Genomic DNA, 18,224 nt, shown 5'->3' with positions numbered 1-18,224 from the left:
GAGGCAGGGTTTCTCTGTAGCTTTTGGTTCCTGTCCTGGAACTAGCTCTTCTAGACCAGGCTGGCCTCGAACTCACCGAGATCCGCCTGCCTCTGCCTCCCGAGTGCTGGGTTTAAAGGCGTGCGCCACCACCGCCCGGCCAACGGCTATCTTTTTAAAAATAATTTATTTAGCATACATTGGTGTGAAGGAGTCAGATCCCCTGGAACTGGAGCTACAGACAGTCATGAGCTGCCATGTGGGTGCTGGGAATTGAACCCAGGTCCTCTGAAAGAGCGGCCAGTGCTTTTAACCACTGAGCTATATATCTCTAGTCCCTGGGACAGTTTTCTTATTCCCTGTACTCTTTCCTGTGAGGAGGGAACATTCTCACCTTTCAGAGGTGTGGATGACAAAGCCCCATGCATAGTCCCTGGTGCTTATAATGAGGCTCAGTGCTAGAGTACTAGCCCAGGATGCATGAGGCCCTAGGTCCAATCTCTGGTACTACCAAAAATATACGAATATATAGGCATTTGTATATGGACTGGGGATGTGACTCAGTTGGTAGAGTACTCACGTAGAATACACAAACCCTGGATTCCATCTCCAGCATGGCGACACACGCTTATGATCCCGGCACTTGGGAGATGGAGGAAGGAGGACTGGGAGATCAAGATCATCCTTGGCTACATAGTGAGCTTAAAGCCAGCCTGATCTACCTGACACACCTTATCTCTAGAAAGGAGGCAAAGGACCTCTGCTGGCACCATGCCCATACCGTCCTGAAAACAACGCCCAAATAGTACCTGAGGGCCCATAGGCAAAAACTGTCGCATTGTATCCAGAGATGACGCCCTCCACTAAATGCTGAATGGTGGCATAATAAACAGCTTCCTGCAGACAGACAGGAGGACAAACAGTCAGGTGACAGCCCAGCCTGAGTCAGGGGACCTACTGCTTAGAAAAGACAGGAACCAGCACTTGGGAGGCAGAGGCAGGCAGGCCTTTGTAAGTCTGAGGCCAGCCTGGTCTACATAGTGAGTTCTAGGACCGTCAGAGTTATACAGAGAGACCCTTTCTTGAAAAAAAAAAAACCAAAACAAAACAACACAAGCAGGGCAGTAGTGGCACACACCTTTAATCCCAGCACTCAGGAGGCAGACGTAGGTGGATCTCTGTGAGTTCAAGGCCAGCCTGGTCTACAAAGCAAGTTCCAGGACAGGCTCCAAAGCTACACAAAGAAACCTTGCCTCGAAAAAGCAAAAAACAAAAACCCAAAAACAAAACAGAAAAGACAGGGGCCAGCATTCAGGAGGCAGAGGCAGGCAGATCTCTGAGTTTACAGCCAGCCTGGTCTACAGAGTGAGTTCTGGCTCAGCCAGGGCTACAGAACGACAGTACATCTTATAATTAGACAAACAAGAATTTGGGAATCCCCTCCCCGCAGGAGGCCTGACATATGCTCGGAACTAGTCATTCCCTAGGCTGCTGTGAGGATTGAGAGACTGAGGACTGGGCTTAGAACTCCACCATAGCATCAGGATCCCTCTTTGTGGGATGAAACTGGCCATGGCCAGGAGGGGATATACAGGTAGTGAGCTCCCTGCCCACAGGGGAGTTCAAGGAGAGACACCCGGAGCTGGGGAGTAAAGCACAGGTTCATCTAGCTTGACCACCAGCAGCGCCTGCTGCTGCACCTCCTGAGTGCCCACTCTGGTACAACACAGGCTAGGTCTGAATTTGGGCTCTGTGTGCTGTGACCTCAGACGAATGCCTCACATATAGAACAAGGGTGTGTGTGTGTGTGTGTGTGTGTAGGGTTCCGTGTAGTCCAGGCTAGCCACAACTTGCTACCTCCTGATGGCTGGGGTTATGGGTGTGTGTCATCACATCCAGCTAGGAGGAGGAAATATTTCTGAACATTTTGTATTGCTTGCAAGGGACATTGGGGCCTTAAGAGTAGCACTCAACATAAAGTAGCTTTGCTGATGACTGTCAGTGACCCTCTGCGGAATGCCCTCGTGACCTTGAACATGACCTCTACTCAGAGAGGAGCTAGGGAGCCACCTGCTTTACAGTGACGGCTTAGTCCTGAACTGAGGGTGACAGTGGTACTGTCAAAGGTAGTCAGTGGGGCCTGGTGGCATAAGTCTTTAACTGCAGCACTCAGGAGGCAGAGGCAGGCATATCTGTATAAGTTCAAGGCCAGCTGGGTCTACATAGAAAGTTCCAAGACAGTCAAGAATACATAGTTAAGACCTATCTACCAGAAAAAAGTGACCAGTGTCCCCAGCAGGCCCTTCTTCTGTGTTCATCATCCTTCCTGAGATGCCATGTCCCTAGAGCAGACATAGGAAGCAGCCTGGCATGAATGTGGCTAGCTGAGAATGGCCCTGGACATTAGCTACTTAACTGAGGAACTGAATATATCCGCTATCATGGTACCCACAGAGGCCATACTAACATGAGCCAGCCTTGAGCTTTGACCAGCCAGCATAAATACATGTGTCCTCTGTTTGCCAGGCTTTGGGAGCCCAGGGGGCTCCCATTGGTCCTACTGAAGCTCTGAGGTTACCATGCTGAATGAAACAGCCTGTCCCCAGGAGTGTGAACCATTCCTAGCTACTGGCTGCTGCAGGATATGCCACTCCAGTACCAAGTGCGGACCAAGCAGGAGACCATCAGTGACATGTAGCTCAAAAGAGCATCTGATGACCATAGCCCCTTGAATGCCCAATCACAGAAGCAGGAGGGCTTCTGGGCACAACAGTCCATATCTGTAACCAGCATGTGGGAGGCTGAGGCAGAGGGATTGGGAGTTTAAGGCAATTCTAGGCTATAAGGTGAATCAGTGCCAGCCTGGACTATAAATGAGACCCTGTCTGGGAGGGAGAAAAAGAAGGGGCTGGGAAGGTGGCTCAAAGGTTAAAAGCACTGGATGCTCTTTTCTTCCTTCCTTCCTTCCTTCCTTCCTTTCTTTTTTTTTTTTTGTTTGTTTTTCAAAACAGGGTTTCTCTTTGTAGCCTTGACTGTCCTGGAACTAGCTATGTAGACCAGGCTGGCCTCGAACTCACAGAGATCCACCTACCTCTGCCTCCCAAGTACAGGAATTAAAGGCAAGCACCACTGCACTACCTGCCCATCCAGAGGACCTGGATTCAGTACTCAGCACCCACATTGTGGCTCACAATTGTAACTCCATTTCCAGAAAATATGACCCCTCTTCTGGCCTCTGTGGGCATCAAACATGTACATGGTGCATTTGCATAAATGCAGGCAAACACTCATACACATTTAAAAAAAATTAAGAATCTTAAAAATCAAAGAAGTGCCAGGTGGTGGTGGTGCATGCCTTTAATCTCAGCACTTGGGAGGCAGAGGCAGTCAGATCTTTGTGAGTTCGAGGCCAGTCTGATCTACAAGAGCTAGTCCCAGGACAGCTAGAGCTGTTACACACACACACACACAAAAAAAAACCTGCCTAAAAAAAAAAAACAACACAACAAAAACAAACAAACAACAACAAAACAAAACAAATAAGAAACCAAAGAAGTGAGCAATCTGGTACTGAATACAGGGCAGCCGACCTTCCCTCTCACAGTAGGACAGGAATGCATGGCATCCCATCTTACACTGTCTCACCTGAGTCCAAATCTCCCCCAGATGCTGTTACCCTGGTGCTGCGACATCCCTTTCAGGAGTCCTAAGTTCAAATCCTACCTTCATTGCTATCCCTGATGAGCCCTGGCTCCCATCTATAATGCGTGGTTAGGTTGCATGTGGTACCACCTTCTGGTCTTACAGAGGGTGGTAGTGACATGATGTATGGGAAAGACAAATGCCTGGTCCAAACGACCAGCACTGGGTCTTGCTGTGTGACCTCCTGGAGGCTCCCTGTCTGTGAGATGGCATCACAGACTCCTCTTGCCAGCCCCCTGCCTATCTTTACGACAGCTCTCAGCCTTAGATGTCCCTCCTCGGAGAGGGCCTTACCAGCCGTCGTGTGTTATAATGAGAAAGACATGTGCTCAGTTTTCCCTTGCCCAATAGCGGTGTGGGAAAGGCCTGTGTCCTGATATCACGTGCAAAGAGGAACCAGTGAACAAACTGAAGAGAAGCCCCCAGTGTGGGCCACAGGATCTGGCAACCCCCGTGTCCACCAGAGGATCTCATACACTTGATCCCTGGGAGAGGTTTTCTCCCCACAACCTCCCTGCTCTTCAAGGAGGCCGCAAAGAAGACGGATGAGACAGCCTGGGACGCAGGTCCAGGGAGCTCCCGGGGTTAGCGGCACAAGGGGTGGTATGAACCTGTGATGCATGCTGATCAAACACGGTGTCGAATATAAAGGTGCGCTCCCGGGACCGGTGCGCACGAAGGGTGTCCTCCGGGTCTTCGCCTGGGTCCATGAGCACCACCGCCTAGATGCAGCAAGACAGAGGGGTCAGGGGATGGCCAGTCAGACCCTAGCTGTGCATCCTAAAGATTGATGCACATCTTTAATCCCAGCACTCGGGAGGCAGAGACAGGCCTGTGAGTTCAAGTCCAGCCTGGTCTACAGAGTGAGTTTCAGGCCAGCCAGGGCCGCACAGAGAAACCCTGTCTCAGAAAAAAGAAAACCAAGATGAGCATCAGCACTGCTTGCCTCCTCTTCAGACTTTGAGGCAGGGTCTCTCCCTGAGCCTGGAACTTGCCATTTCCACTAGACGGGCTGCCCAGTGACCCTGGAATCCTCCTGTCTCTGCTCTCTAGTTCTAGGGATTCAAACTCAAGTCCTTATGCTTCCACAGTGGGCATCTTATCTCACCTCACTCACTGGGGACAGTGTCTCCTGCTGCCACTCGCCCAAGGCATACCATACAGCTCCCCTCAGTCAGTGGGCTCCACGGCCACATAAATGACTCAGATGCTGGGAGGTGGTGGCACACACCTTTAATCCCAAACTTGTGAGGCAGGTAGACCTCTGTGAGTTCAAGGCCAGCCTGGTCTACAGAATGCACTTCAGGACAGAAAGGGTTACACAGAAAACCTGTCTCAAAAAACCATTAAAAAAAAAAAGGCCCAGACAACCCCAAGCCCAAGGAAAACAGCCTGTCATGCTTCAACAACCCCACCCAACACAACAGGTCACCACCATTCTGGCCCCATAGTGACAGACTGTCCTATGAACTAATATCATCAGAGAAGGCAAGAGGCTATGGAAACTGTAGAGTGCTGGGCTGGCCACTCCACAGGACAGAGGATAAAGGGACTGTCCCAAAGCCCCCACCCTTAAGCTCCGTTTCTCTGAGAGCCTGTCAGTCCCTAGAGCCCCTCAGTCCCCATATACACTATTATCAAGCAAACCTGTTAAGATCCTTGGGGCAAAGGGATTAAAGGAGTCTGCCCCAGGGACAACGGGGGGCAGGGAAATGGGTAGAGGCCAAATGCAACCTGGCTGGTGGAGATGTGGGGTTGAGCACCAGAGAGAAACCAAGAAGGTGGAGGCAGAGCTGGGTGGTTCTGAGAGTCCTGTCACGTGACCACTACTTGCCCCTCCTGTGTTCTTAGCTTTGGAAACCGTAGTCCTGGGAGGCCAGGCTCTGCCAGGGCTTCTGGCTTCTGGCCAGTGCTTGCTCCATGACATAAGCTGACTTTCTCTGTTTTCTCTTCTCCTGGGGATACGCTGTGCGGCAGGGCAGCCTACCTACTGTGGGCCAGGCCGGGGCTGCAGGAGGACTTAGATAGGTCCCCAGCCAGGGTCCTCTCAACAGCAGGCTCTGGGTGGGACTGTGGGATTGAGCGTCATGGAAGTGGACTCTCCAGAACTTGATTTCTAATCTCAGCCCAGCTCTACTGCTCACTCTGGTGGGATCCTAGGACACAGTGTCTCTCAAGCCTCACCCAGTCTTCACATTTGTGAAGTTACAGTAATCACGGAGACTGCTCAAAAGGGCCATAAAGACTGATAAGAAAACATATACACAGACCCTTGGGTACTCAAAAGGTACCTGTAGCACTGGATCTTGGATCATAAACAAATATGTTCTGTCTGTCTGTCTGTCTGTCTGTCTATCTATCTGTGAGTGTGCATGCCATGGTGGGGACAACCTTTGGGGAGTTGACTTCCTCCTGTGATCTTGTAGTATCTGGGGATCAAACTCATATCATCGGGCTTGCACACAGCACCTTTCCCTGCCAAGCTATCTTGTTGGCCTCAGAAAAATGTTTTTGTTGTTATAACGAACACTATCCTTATTTGCAGATTACATGATTCTATGCAAAGAGACCTTAACCACCCTGGAGAAGAATCTTAGAAAGGATTGACGCAAAGTGGCAGGGTACAAAGTTAACAAAGTAGCTGGGACCAGTGAGATGGCTCAGCAGATTAAGGTGTTTGCAAGTGTGAAGCCTAAATTCCCTCCCCAGGGGACTGTTGGGTGGTAGTCTCAAAGAAATGTCCTGCATAGGCTCTGATATTTGAATACAGATCCCCAGTGGGTGCTGCTGTTTGGGAAGGATTAGGAGGTGTGGCCTTGCTAGAGGAAGTATGCCACTGGGGGCTGGCTTTGAGGTTTCAAAATCATGCACCATTGCCAATGTGTTCTCTCTGCTTGGCCCTGGTGTGTTACCACAGCATCAGAAGAGGGACAAATACACCTTGTAAAGGTGGAAGAATAGAATTTACTCCACAAAGTTGTCCATGACTACGCTGTGACATGCATGCCCACATATTCGGAAACAAAGGAAACCTCCACAGATACAAAAAAATATCAGTGTCCACCTGTGTCTTATCAGATCACCACGGATTAAAGTTAGAAAGCAACAACAATTCTATCCCCAGAAAGCCGACAAACTCATGGAAACTGAACAGTCAACTACTGAACCACACCTGGGTCAAGGAAGAAACTAAGAAAGAAATTAAAGTCTTCCTTGAATTTAATGAAAGTAAAGAGACAACATACTCAAACCTATGGGACACGATGAAAGCAGTGCTAAGAGGAAAGTTCATAGCACTAAGTGCCCACTTAAAACGGAGAAAGCATACATCGGGGACTTAACAGCACACCTGAAAGCTTTAGAAAAAAAAAGAAGCAGACACGCCCAGGAAGAGCAGAAGACTGTAAATAATCAAACTGAGGGCAGAAATCAACAAAATAGAAACACAGAAAACAGTCCAAAGAATCAATGAAACAAAAAGTTGGTTCTTGGAGAAAATCAACAAGATCGACAAACCCCTATCCAAACTAATTAAACAACAGAGAGAGAACACGCAAATAAATAAGATCAGAAATGAAAAGGGGGACATAACCACAGACACAGAGGAAATTCAGAGAATCATTAGATCTTACTACAAAAGCCTGTATGCCACAAAACTGGAAAATACAAAAGAAATGGACATTTTTTTAGATAAGTACCATATACCAAAGCTAAACCAAGACCAGGTGAACGATTTAAATAGACCTGTTAGTCGTGAAGAAATAGAAACTGTTATCAAAAATCTCCCTTCCAAAAAAAGCCCAGGACCAGATGGTTTCAATGCAGATTTCTACCGGAACTTCCAAGAAGAGCTAATACCTATACTCCTTAATGTATTTCACAATATAGAAACAGAAGAGTCATTGCCAAACTCCTTTTATGAAGCTACAGTTACCCTGATACCAAAACCACACAAAGACCCAACAAAGAAAGAGAATTACAGGCCTATCTCACTCATGAACATCGACGCAAAAATTCTCAATAAAATACTGGCAAACCGAATCCAAGAACACATTAGAAAAATTATCCATTATGATCAAGTAGGCTTCATCCCAGAGATGCAGGGCTGGTTCAACATACGCAAATCTATCAATGTAATCCACCATATAAATAAACTGAAAGAAAAAAAACCATATGATCATTTCATTAGATGATGAAAAAGCATTTGACAAAATTCAACACCCCTTTATGATAAAGGTCTTGGAGAGATTAGGGATACAAGGGTCCTACCTAAATATAATAAAAGCTATTTACAGCAAGCGGACAGCTAACATTAAATTAAATGGAGAAAAACTCAAAGCCATCCCACTAAAATCAGGAACACGACAAGGATGTCCACTCTCTCCATACCTCTTCAATATAGTGCTTGAAGTTCTAGCAATAGCAATAAGACAACATAAGGGGATCAAGGGGATTCGTATTGGAAAGGAAGAAGTTAAGCTTTCGTTATTTGCAGATGATATGATAGTATACATAAGCGACCCCAAAAACTCTACCAAAGAACTCCTACAGCTGATAAACACCTTTAGTAATGTGGCAGGATACAATATCAACTGCAAAAAATCAGTTGCCTTCCTATACACTAAGGATAAGGAAACAGAGAGGGAAATCAGAGAAGCATCACCTTTCACGATAGCGACAAATAGCATAAAATATCTTGGGGTAACTCTGACCAAGGAAGTGAAAGATCTATTTGACAAGAACTTTAAGTCTTTGAAGAAAGAAATTGAAGAGGACACCAGAAAATGGAAGGATCTCCCTTGCTCTTGGATGAGGAGGATCAACATAGTAAAAATGGCAATTCTACCAAAAGCAATCTATAGATTCAATGCAATCCCCATAAAAATCCCATCAAAATTCTTCACAGATCTGGAGAAGACAATAATCAACTTTATATGGAAAAACAAAAAGCCCAGGATAGCCAAAACAATCTTATACAATAAAGGATCGTCTGGAGGCATTACCATCCCTGACTTCAAACTCTATTACAGAGCTACAGTATTGAAAATAGCTTGGTATTGGCATAAAAACAGAGAAGTCAACCAATGGAATCGAATAGAAGACCCTGACTTTAACCCGCCAACTTATGAACACCTGATTTTCGATAAAGGAGCTAAAAGTATACAATGGAAAAAAGAGAGCATCTTCAACAAATTGTGCTGGCAAAACTGGATGTCATTCTGTAGAAGAATGAAAATAGATCCATATCTATCACCATGCACAAAACTCAAGTCCAAATGGATTAAAGACCTCAATATCAGTCTGAACACACTGAACCTGATAGAAGAGAAAGTGGGAAGTACTCTACAACACATGGGCACAGGAGACCTCTTCTTACGTATAACCCCAGCAGCACAAACATTAAGGGCCTCATTGAATAAATGGGACCTCCTGAGACTGAGAAGCTTCTGTAAAGCAAAGGACACTGTCACTAAGACAAAAAGGCAACCCACTGACTGGGAGAAGATCTTCACCAACTCCGCAACTGACAAAGGACTGATCTCCAAAATATATAAAGAACTCAAGAAACTAGACCATAAAAGGCTAATCAACCCAATTATAAAATGGGGCACTGAGCTGAACAGAGAATTCTCAACAGAAATTCAAATGGCCAAAAGACACTTAAGGTCATGCTCAACTTCCTTAGCGATCAGGGAAATGCAAATCAAGACAACTTTAAGATACCATCTTACAGCCGGGCAGTGGTGGAGCAAGGCACTCAGGAGGCAGAGGAAGGCGGATCTCTGTGAGTTCGAGACCAGCCTGGTCTACAAGAGCTAGTTCCAGGACAGGCTCCAAAACCACAGAAAAATCAAAAAAAAAAAAAAAAAGATACCATCTTACACCTGTCAGAATGGCTAAAATAAAAAACACCAATGATAGAATGATAGCCTTTGCTGGAGAGGTTGTGGAGAAAGGTGTACACTCATCCATTGCTGGTGGGAATGCAAACTTGTGCAACCACTTTGGAAAGCAGTGTTGCGGTTTCTCAGGAAATTTGGGATCAACCTACCCCTGGACCCAGCAATACCACTCTTGGGAATATACTCAAGAGAGGCCCTATCATACAACAAAAGTATATGCTCAACTATGTTCATAGCAGCATTGTTTGTAATAGCCAGAACCTGGAAACCACCTAGATGCCCTTCAATGGAAGAATGGATGAAGAAAGTATGGAATATATACATATTAGAGTACTACTTAGCAGTAAAAAACAAGGACTTCTTGAATTTTGCATGCAAATGGATGGAAACAGAAAACACTATCTGAGTGAGGTAAGCCAGACCCAAAGAGAGGAACATGGGATGTACTCACTCATATTTGGTTTCTAGCCATAAATAAAGGACATTGAGCCTATAATTAGTGATCCTAGAGAAGCTAAATAAGAAGGAGAACCCAAAGAAAAACATATAGGCATCCTCCTGAATATTAACCTTCATCAGGCAATGAAAGGAGACAGAGACAGAGACCCACATTGGAGCACCGGACAGAAATCTCAAGGTCCAAATCAGGAGCAGAAGGAGAGGGAGCATGAGCAAGGAACTCAGGACCGCGAGGGGTGTACCCACACACTGAGACAATGGGGATGTTCTATCGGGAACTCACCAAGGCCAGCTGGCCTGGGTCTGAAAAAGCCTGGGATAAAACCTGACTCGCTGAACATAGCGGATAATGAGGACTACTGAGAACTCAAGAACAATGGCAATGGGTTTTTGATCCTACTGCACATACTGGCTTTGTAGGAGCCTAGGCAGTTTGGATGCTCACCTTACTAGACCTGGATGGAGGTGGGTGGTCCTTGGACTTCCCACAGGGCAGGGAACCCTGATTGCTCTTTGGGCTGACAAGGGAGGGGGACTTGATTGGGGGAAGGGGAGGAATGGGAGGCTGTGGCAGGGAAGAGATAGAAATCTTTAATAAAAAAAAAAGAAGAACAACCATCTAAGGACAAAATAAGACAAATGCTCTCATTCACAACTGCCTCAAGAAAAAAAAAAATCTTTGGAATAACCCAACCAAGGAAATGGTCTCTATAACAACTTTTTTTTTTTAAACTCTTGGTTTTTTCGTTTTTTTTTTCTTTTTTGTTGTTGTTTTTTTTAATATTTATTTATTTATTATGCATACAATATTCTATCTGTGTGTATGTCTGCAGGCCAGAAGAGGGCACCAGACCTCATCACAGATGGTTGTGAGCCACCATGTGGTTGCTGGGAATTGAACTCAGGACCTTTGGAAGAGCAGGCAATGCTCTTAACCACTGAGCCATCTCTCCAGTCCTTTTGGGGTTTTTTTAACGATTTATTTATTTATAATGTATACAGTGTTTTGTTTGTCTGCTTGCTGGCCAGAAGAGGGCACCAGATCTCATTACAGATGGCTGTGAGCCACCATGTGGTTGCTGGGAATTGAACTCCGGACCTCTGGAAGAGCAGTCAGTGCTCTTAACTGCTGAGCCATCTCTCCAGCCTCCATTTATAACAACTTTAAAACACCTGGGAGAATTGGGCACTGGTGGGGAGGAAGAGGTAGGAGGATCTCTGTGAGTTCAAGGACAGCCAGGGCTACATGGAAAAACCCTGTCTCGAAAAGCCAAAATAAAATAATAATGGTAACAATAAAATCTTTAACAAGTAAGATTGTGTGAGAAAAAAAGGACATTATGGGGAAAAGCAGAATTTTGAATGTGTCTACAAGGTTAGATGATGCTGGATCAACTTCCTGATTTCCTTGTTGAAGTCAGATGCCAGGATGCGTAAGAAGCGAGTGAAGTCACCAATCCATGTGTGCTGATAACATGGACACAGCCATGCCCAGGACCCCAGTGCATCAGCCCATGGGAGTGACAAAGCCTTTCCTGAGTGAGGATCAGAGAGATTACAAAGCCTTCCTCTGGTCCAAATGCAAATGCTACCAGTGTGTGCAGACAATGCCTATCATAGATTTCTCCCCCTAGATGTTTAATGGCCTGAAGACTGCTCGCTACAGAAGCTCCCTGCCCCCTTGTTTATTGGCTTGCAGTTACCCAGCCTTCCCGTTCATCTGTAAAAAATAAACAGACTGAGCTTCTGAGGGGCTTCAGCTCCGGCATGCGAGAGCCAAGCTTCCCAACCCAGTTTATGTGTTTGTCTTTTCTTCATTCTCTCACTGTTCCAGTCAGGCTAATCCCCAGAGCATGCTGGATGTGGCAAGAATCTTCTTGGCTTTTTTGTTTTGCTGTTGTTGTTGTTTGTTTCATTTTTACTTGTTTTGAGAGAAGGGTTCTCTGTGTAGTCCTGGCTGCCCTGAAACTCACTCTGTAGATCTCAAACTTTGAGTTTGAGGTTTGCTTCTGCCTCCTGAGTGCTGGGACTGAAGGCCTTGAATTCATGATCCTCCTGCTCTGACCAGCCAGTGACAGAAATACAGGCATGAGCAACCAACCACATCCAGATGAGAATATTTTTGTTTTAAAGAGGTCTATGATGGAATGTTTGGGTAGGGAAGGGTGTTGTACCTCCAAATGCTTCAGAGAAATGTAGTCGGAGCCCAGGGGAGTAAAACAGTACACCAGACCTTAGTACAACTGGCTCCATAATGGGAGCACCACTCAGGCCATAAAACTCAGCATGTAGTCAGCACAAAGGCCTAATCCATCAAGGTTTGCAGTTCTGGGAAACTCTAAATGTACTAACCTTGCTTTTCGGCTTTTGTAGTTCTGCTTCTGGCTAACTGCTCTTATTAACTGAAATATGGATGTGGTTTTCGTGCTTAAAAGCTCACCCTGAGAAAGGCTCAGGGCTACACTGGGATCCCAAACACCCAGTGTAGTTAGTTTAATAGGGACTTTCTATTGGCTTAAGTCCATATCTGAGTAGTATTCTCTGGTGAGTACCCTACAATAGGGAGAGGGCAGAGAGGGCACATATATGAGATTAAGAGGCCACTGGGTTCATGGCATTCCTGCAACCTCTCTATTGGTTTGAAGTCATTTCAAAATAAAAATAGAAACTAGGTTTGAGGGTACACACCTTTAATCCCAGTACTCAGGAACCAGAGACAAGGGGATCTCTATGAGTTTGAGGCCAGCCTGATCTGTATAGTCCGATAGAAAGGAGGATAGAAGAAGGAGGGAAGGGGGAGGAGAGAGAATAGAAGGAAGAAAGTGGGAGGAGAGGAGGAGGGGTGAGGGAGGAAGAGGGGAGAGGAGGAAGAGAACTGAACTTATCACAGCATGGGTGATCCTCAACAACATCTGAGCCACACAAAGAAGGTCACACAGCACACACACGTGACTACACTGACATGGAATGTCTAGAAACCAGAGTCAGAAGTGGAGCAGCAGTTGATAGGTGTGGGGGAATCTATGTGGATTGTATAGCTGAAAAGGACTAAATGCCCCCTCGATTATTTACTTGAAAAGGGAAAATGGGGAAAATAATATAATTACATTTTGATTTTTAAATTTAAGAAGGTGAAATTTTGAACCACAAGGTGGTAGTGCACTCATCCCAACACTCAGGAACTGAGGCAGGAAAACTTCAAGGCTAGCCTGGGTTAAATGGGGAGACACTATCTCAAGGAAAAAAGTGAACTTTCTGTGGTGCTAATTTCACTTCGTTTTGTGTGTGTGTGTGCATCAGATGTGGTCTTGTGTGTATAAGTGCTTGGGGAGGCTGGCATCTGTTGTCTTTTTAACTGTTCTCCACCTTTTTATTTGTTTTGGTTTTTCGAGACAGGATTTCTCTGTGTAGCCCTGGGTATCTTAGAACTTGCTTTGTAGACCAGGCTGGCCTTAAACTCAAGAGATCTGCCTACCTCTGCCTCCCAAGTGCTGAGATCAAAGACATGCGCCACCACACTCAGTCCCTCCACCTCAATTTTTTTTTTTTTTTTTGGTTTTTTCGAAACAGGGTTTCTCTGTGGTTTTGGAGCCTGTCCTGGAACTAGTTCTTGTAGACCAGGCTGGTCTCGAACTCACTGAGATCCGCCTGCCTCTGCCTCCCGAGTGCTGGGATTAAAGGCGTGCGCCACCACCGCCCGGCTCCACCTCATTTTTTAAAACATGATTTCTCACTGAACCTTGAGCTCACCAATCTGGCTAGATGAGCTAACCATGGAACCCCAAGGATCTTTCTGTCCCCACCACCCTAGTGCCAGGATTACCAACACTCACCACCATGCCCAGTTTTCCCCTTGAGCTGGGTTAGAATTCAGGTCCTTATGCATGCACAAGTGGTTACTGAACTGTCCCTAGAGCCCTTTGCCTTGATGTTTCAGCATAGGCTGTCTTTTGAAGATTTTTTTAAAATATTTATTTATTTATTATGTATACAATATTCTGTCTGTGTGTATGCCTTCAGGCCAGAAGAGGGTACCAGACTCCATTACAGATGGTTGTGAGCCACCATGTGGTTGCTGGGAATTGAACTCAGGACCTTTGGAAGAGCGGGCAATGCTCTTAACCTCTGAGCCATCTCTCCAGCCCTTGAAGATTTATTTTTATATTATGTGTATCGGTGCTTTGCGTGTTTATGTATGTGTGTGCACCACAGGCATGCTGGGTGCCCATAGAAGCTAGACGGTGTCTAATCTCCTGGTACTGGAGTTTTCAGAGGCTGTGAGTCACCACATGGGTGCTATCTCTCCAGCCCCATGCGCTGTCCTCTGCACTGCTCAGTCACACGTATACACATCTGAAGCACCGGCCCTGCCCTCCGTACTCAGCCCATCTTTGCAGGTGACATATGACTTTACTGTTGTGTTTGAACACTGACACCTGGTGTGCAGTTAAGCAGTCCATGACCTCAGTGCTGATTCACCCCAAAGGCAGCTTTGCCAATGCACCCCTCCCCTGGGCTCTGAGCCCCAGTGGGCAGCCCTTGGCAGGGATGGATGTCTACCCACATTTTGGATTGTTGACTTGAATGTAAACACACTGCCTGAGCATCGTGTCACAGACCACCTCACTAATCTCGCTAGTGACCAACAGGGACATTATGTCCACCTCACAAAGCCTGGCTTTAGATTCCTTTTAAGTGACAGCCAAAGGCAAAAATTTCTAAGGTGTGGGTAGCTGAGAGTTGAGTCTTTCTCTGAAGAAAAGTCCCTGGTAATGGCAGCATGCGCTCCACCCTGCAGCCAGCAATCACCTGAAGTTTCTGAAATCAGACCTGGCATGCTAATGTGGCCTGCAAAGTCTCCTCACATTCTGTCTATCCGATGTCCCCACTTCGGTGTCTCAGCAGACCTCTGTGGAGCAGACAGCCCCAAGGAACTCACGCAGTTTCTGTTAATGAATGGAAATTGGGGGGTTGAGGCAGGAGAATTGTTGAAGTGCAAGGCTAGCTCACCTGGGATACATAGTGAAGTACCAGGTAAACCAGGGCTAAATAGTGAGATTCAAAAAGTATAAAAAAAAAAAAAAAGCTAAGCAGATAACTCTAGTCAGTAGTCGCCATGCAAGCTTAAGGACATGAGCTCGACCCCCAGAACCTGAACATGCCCCAAAGTGGGGCATGGTGGCACACAATTCTACTCCCACTGTGTGGGAGGCAGAGGCAGGAAAAATCCCCGGGGTTCACTGGCTAGCCAGCCAAATCTAATAAATGAGCCCTTGATCTCAATGACAGTCTCAAAAACCAAGAACAGGGCTGAAGAGATAGCTCAGCAGTTAAGAACACTGCCTGCTCTTCCAGAGATCCTGAGTTCAATTCCCAGCAACCACATAGTGGTTCACAACCATCTGTAATGAGATCTGGTGCCCTCTTCTAGCCTGCACACATACAAGCAGGCAGAACACTGTATACATAATAAATAAATCTTAAAAGGGGGGGGGGCTTGCAAGATGGCTCTGTTTAACTACTGTTAAACCTGAAAACCTAAATTTGATCCCCGGAACACATGAGGTGGAAGAGAAACAGCTCCAGCAATTTTTCTCTGACACACACACACACCAGCAAGTTGTTCTCTCTCTCTCTCTCTCACACACACACACACACACACATACACACACACACACAGAGTTGTGTAGGAAGTGCTTGTCAGCTCAGCTCTGCCCCGATGTACCCCTTGATGGAGTGAATGTCTCGTGTCTAGTCTCACCTGGTCCCCCACTTTGTGGGCAATAACAGTGGCTCCTTCCTCCAGTTCTGTACTGTTGAGTGGGCGGATCCGAAGAGCCACCTGTGGACAGCATCAAGATCCTCAGCGGAACTCCATTTTCCATCCACCTGCCTTACCCTCACTCAAACCTAGACCCTACTTGCATGGAGCTGTTCCTGCCTCCCAGAAAGGATCTGAGGAATTGGTGGTGACATCATTGTCATGGAACAGAGGAACAGCGTGCCCAAGGTCACACAGCTGTCTGTCTTAACTGTGATCAAAAAGAAAACACACCTGCATCTTCCAGTCCAGTCCTCTATGAGCATTCAGAAGAGGGAACCTGGGCTTTGCATGTCCCTCAATTCTGCCCAGCCCATGTATAAGGGTATCTTTGATGGGTATATTTAGATGACACAGGGGCCAGTCACAGGAGCTAGTGGGGTTCTAAGTAGCCTGACAAGTGGGTCAGGATGAGGACTACCCCACAGCTGGGGTCATAGTCCAAACCCCAGGCTTTCTGAGGACGGAGGATTGGACAAGGAAGGGTCTAGAGAATCAGGGTGAGAATGTATGTGAACCACTGGGTCCCAGGAAAGTAGGAACCAGGAGTGGGACACTGGTCCCTAAAAGGGCTCACGAGACCTGGCCCATGGCAAATAAAGGGTTTAAGGTTTCTTGGCAGGGGTAGAGGCAGGAAGGGGCTGGAGTTAGCAGAGGACATGAGTGAGGGTACTCACCATGAGCTGCTGATCCTTGGGTTCCATCTCCCTCAGGGCTGGGCTGCCCCGAGCTGGAGAGGGGTCTGTGGTCTGGTAGGAAGGCATTCTACAAGTCAGAACTCCTGGAGGGCCCTCAGCTAACCTAGCAGAGTCGGAGGCAAGGAGATCTTCCCAGATCAGCCCCGCCCTGCTCCCCAGGCTCACTCTGGTGACATCAGCTGGGTCCCCAGAGGTGGAGCTGGGCCAGCATTGAGCTCATTTACTAACCTGGTGTCACCCCTACCTGAGAGCCCTCATGGTTTGAGTAGTTCAAGTAGTCAGACAGACCTCACAGATGGCATCATATGGGGACCATGACAAGAACACTGTTCACCCTGTCTCTATGTTCCTCTTATGCCACAGAAGCCTCTGGTCTAAGGATAAGTCCACTTTACAGAACCCTGCAGTGTGGCGCCCAGGAGCAATGGTCACCCACACAGGGGCTACCTCATGGCAGCAGGTCAGTGCTTGTGGCTTCCCACTCAAGGGGACAAAAAAGCAACAGTGGAAACCAAATAAGCCAATTTCAGCTGTCAGTAACCTTGCCAGGGTCTTTCATAGATGACCAATTTCTGGTGAACTTCCAGTCTTCAGTGTCTGTCTGAACACTTGAGAGGGATTAAGGATGAAACTGGTAGATTTACTGCCTCACCTCTTCCACTGAATTCCTGGGGACACCATTCTGTGAACTCCACAGCCTGGCCAAAGAGACTGCACCAGCAATGTCACACAGGTAACCAACCCGGGGTGGCACAAGCTATTAAGAGCCAGGTTTGGGAACTGGAGAGGTGGCTCAGCAGGTAAAGGCACCTGCCATGAAGGCTGACAACCTAAGTTCCATCCCTGGGAACTACACAGAGGAAGGATAATTCAACTTCTACCAAGTTGTCCTCTGACCTCTGTATGCATATGGCACAAATACAAAGTATGCAAAGGCAAACAAAACGTATCTCTAAGAGCCAGGCTCAGGAGCTGTTTAGTGGGCAGAGGCACTTACAAGTCTGGAGACCTAAGTTCAATTCCTAGGATGCACACAAAAGAAGTGCTTCCTGCAGGTTCCCCTGACCTTCATAAGCATGCACAGCACTAATTTGTGTACTCGTGTGTGTGCATATACAAACACACACATAATACTATCAAAGTAAAACTATTTAGAATAAGGGGTGGGCTCAGAGGTTAAGAGCACTGGCTGTGGAAGAACAGAGGTCCTCCTGAGTTCAATTTCCAGCAATCACATGGTGCCTCACAACCATCTGTAATGAGATATAGTGCCCTCTTCTGGCCTGCAGGCAAACATGCAGACAGAATGCTGCATACATAATAAATATATCTTAAAAAAAAAAAAAAGACAGTTTAGCTGGAAGGTAGTCCACACCTTTAATCCCAGCACTTAGAAGGTAGAGGCAGGCGGATCTCTGTGAGTTTGAGACCAGTCTGGCTTACAGAGCTAGTTCCAAGATAATCAAAGCTGTCCCTATCTCAAAAAACCAAAACACCTGAAAATATGCTCTGTGTGCACCTTTTTCATCTCACTGCTGTGAAACTGGAAGGTGTTTAAACAACATGGAAGTGGCCAATAGGTAGGTCAAGCTGCTGAAGGTCTTGCAACCATGATGGAACCTCAGAGAGTCCAAAGGAATAAAGAACCTAAGACCCAGGAGG

The 18,224-nt window shown here is 46.7% G+C and overlaps 1 protein-coding gene across 1 annotated transcript in view; it reads right to left on the bottom strand.

Moving 5' to 3' along the window:
* The window catches only part of LOC121465125 (kinesin-like protein KIF19), a 51,615-nt gene extending 34,987 nt beyond the window's left edge, over positions 1-16,628 (bottom strand). The window contains exons 1-4 of the mRNA XM_041678310.1: positions 16,542-16,628; positions 15,805-15,885; positions 4,293-4,403; positions 789-876 (exon numbers count right to left, since the gene is read on the bottom strand). Coding sequence (XP_041534244.1) covers positions 789-876; positions 4,293-4,403; positions 15,805-15,885; positions 16,542-16,628 — 367 coding nt within the window. The remainder of the gene's footprint in view (positions 1-788; positions 877-4,292; positions 4,404-15,804; positions 15,886-16,541) is intronic.
* Positions 16,629-18,224: the final 1,596 nt, after the last annotated feature.

This window comes from Microtus oregoni, unplaced genomic scaffold, assembly GCF_018167655.1.
Source record: "Microtus oregoni isolate MIOR12 unplaced genomic scaffold, Mior012 000029F_ref0000214, whole genome shotgun sequence".
NCBI classification, from domain to species: domain Eukaryota; kingdom Metazoa; phylum Chordata; class Mammalia; order Rodentia; family Cricetidae; genus Microtus; species Microtus oregoni.
Note: the sequence above shows the minus strand (reverse complement) of the source record. Positions and strands in the feature narration are given on the sequence as shown.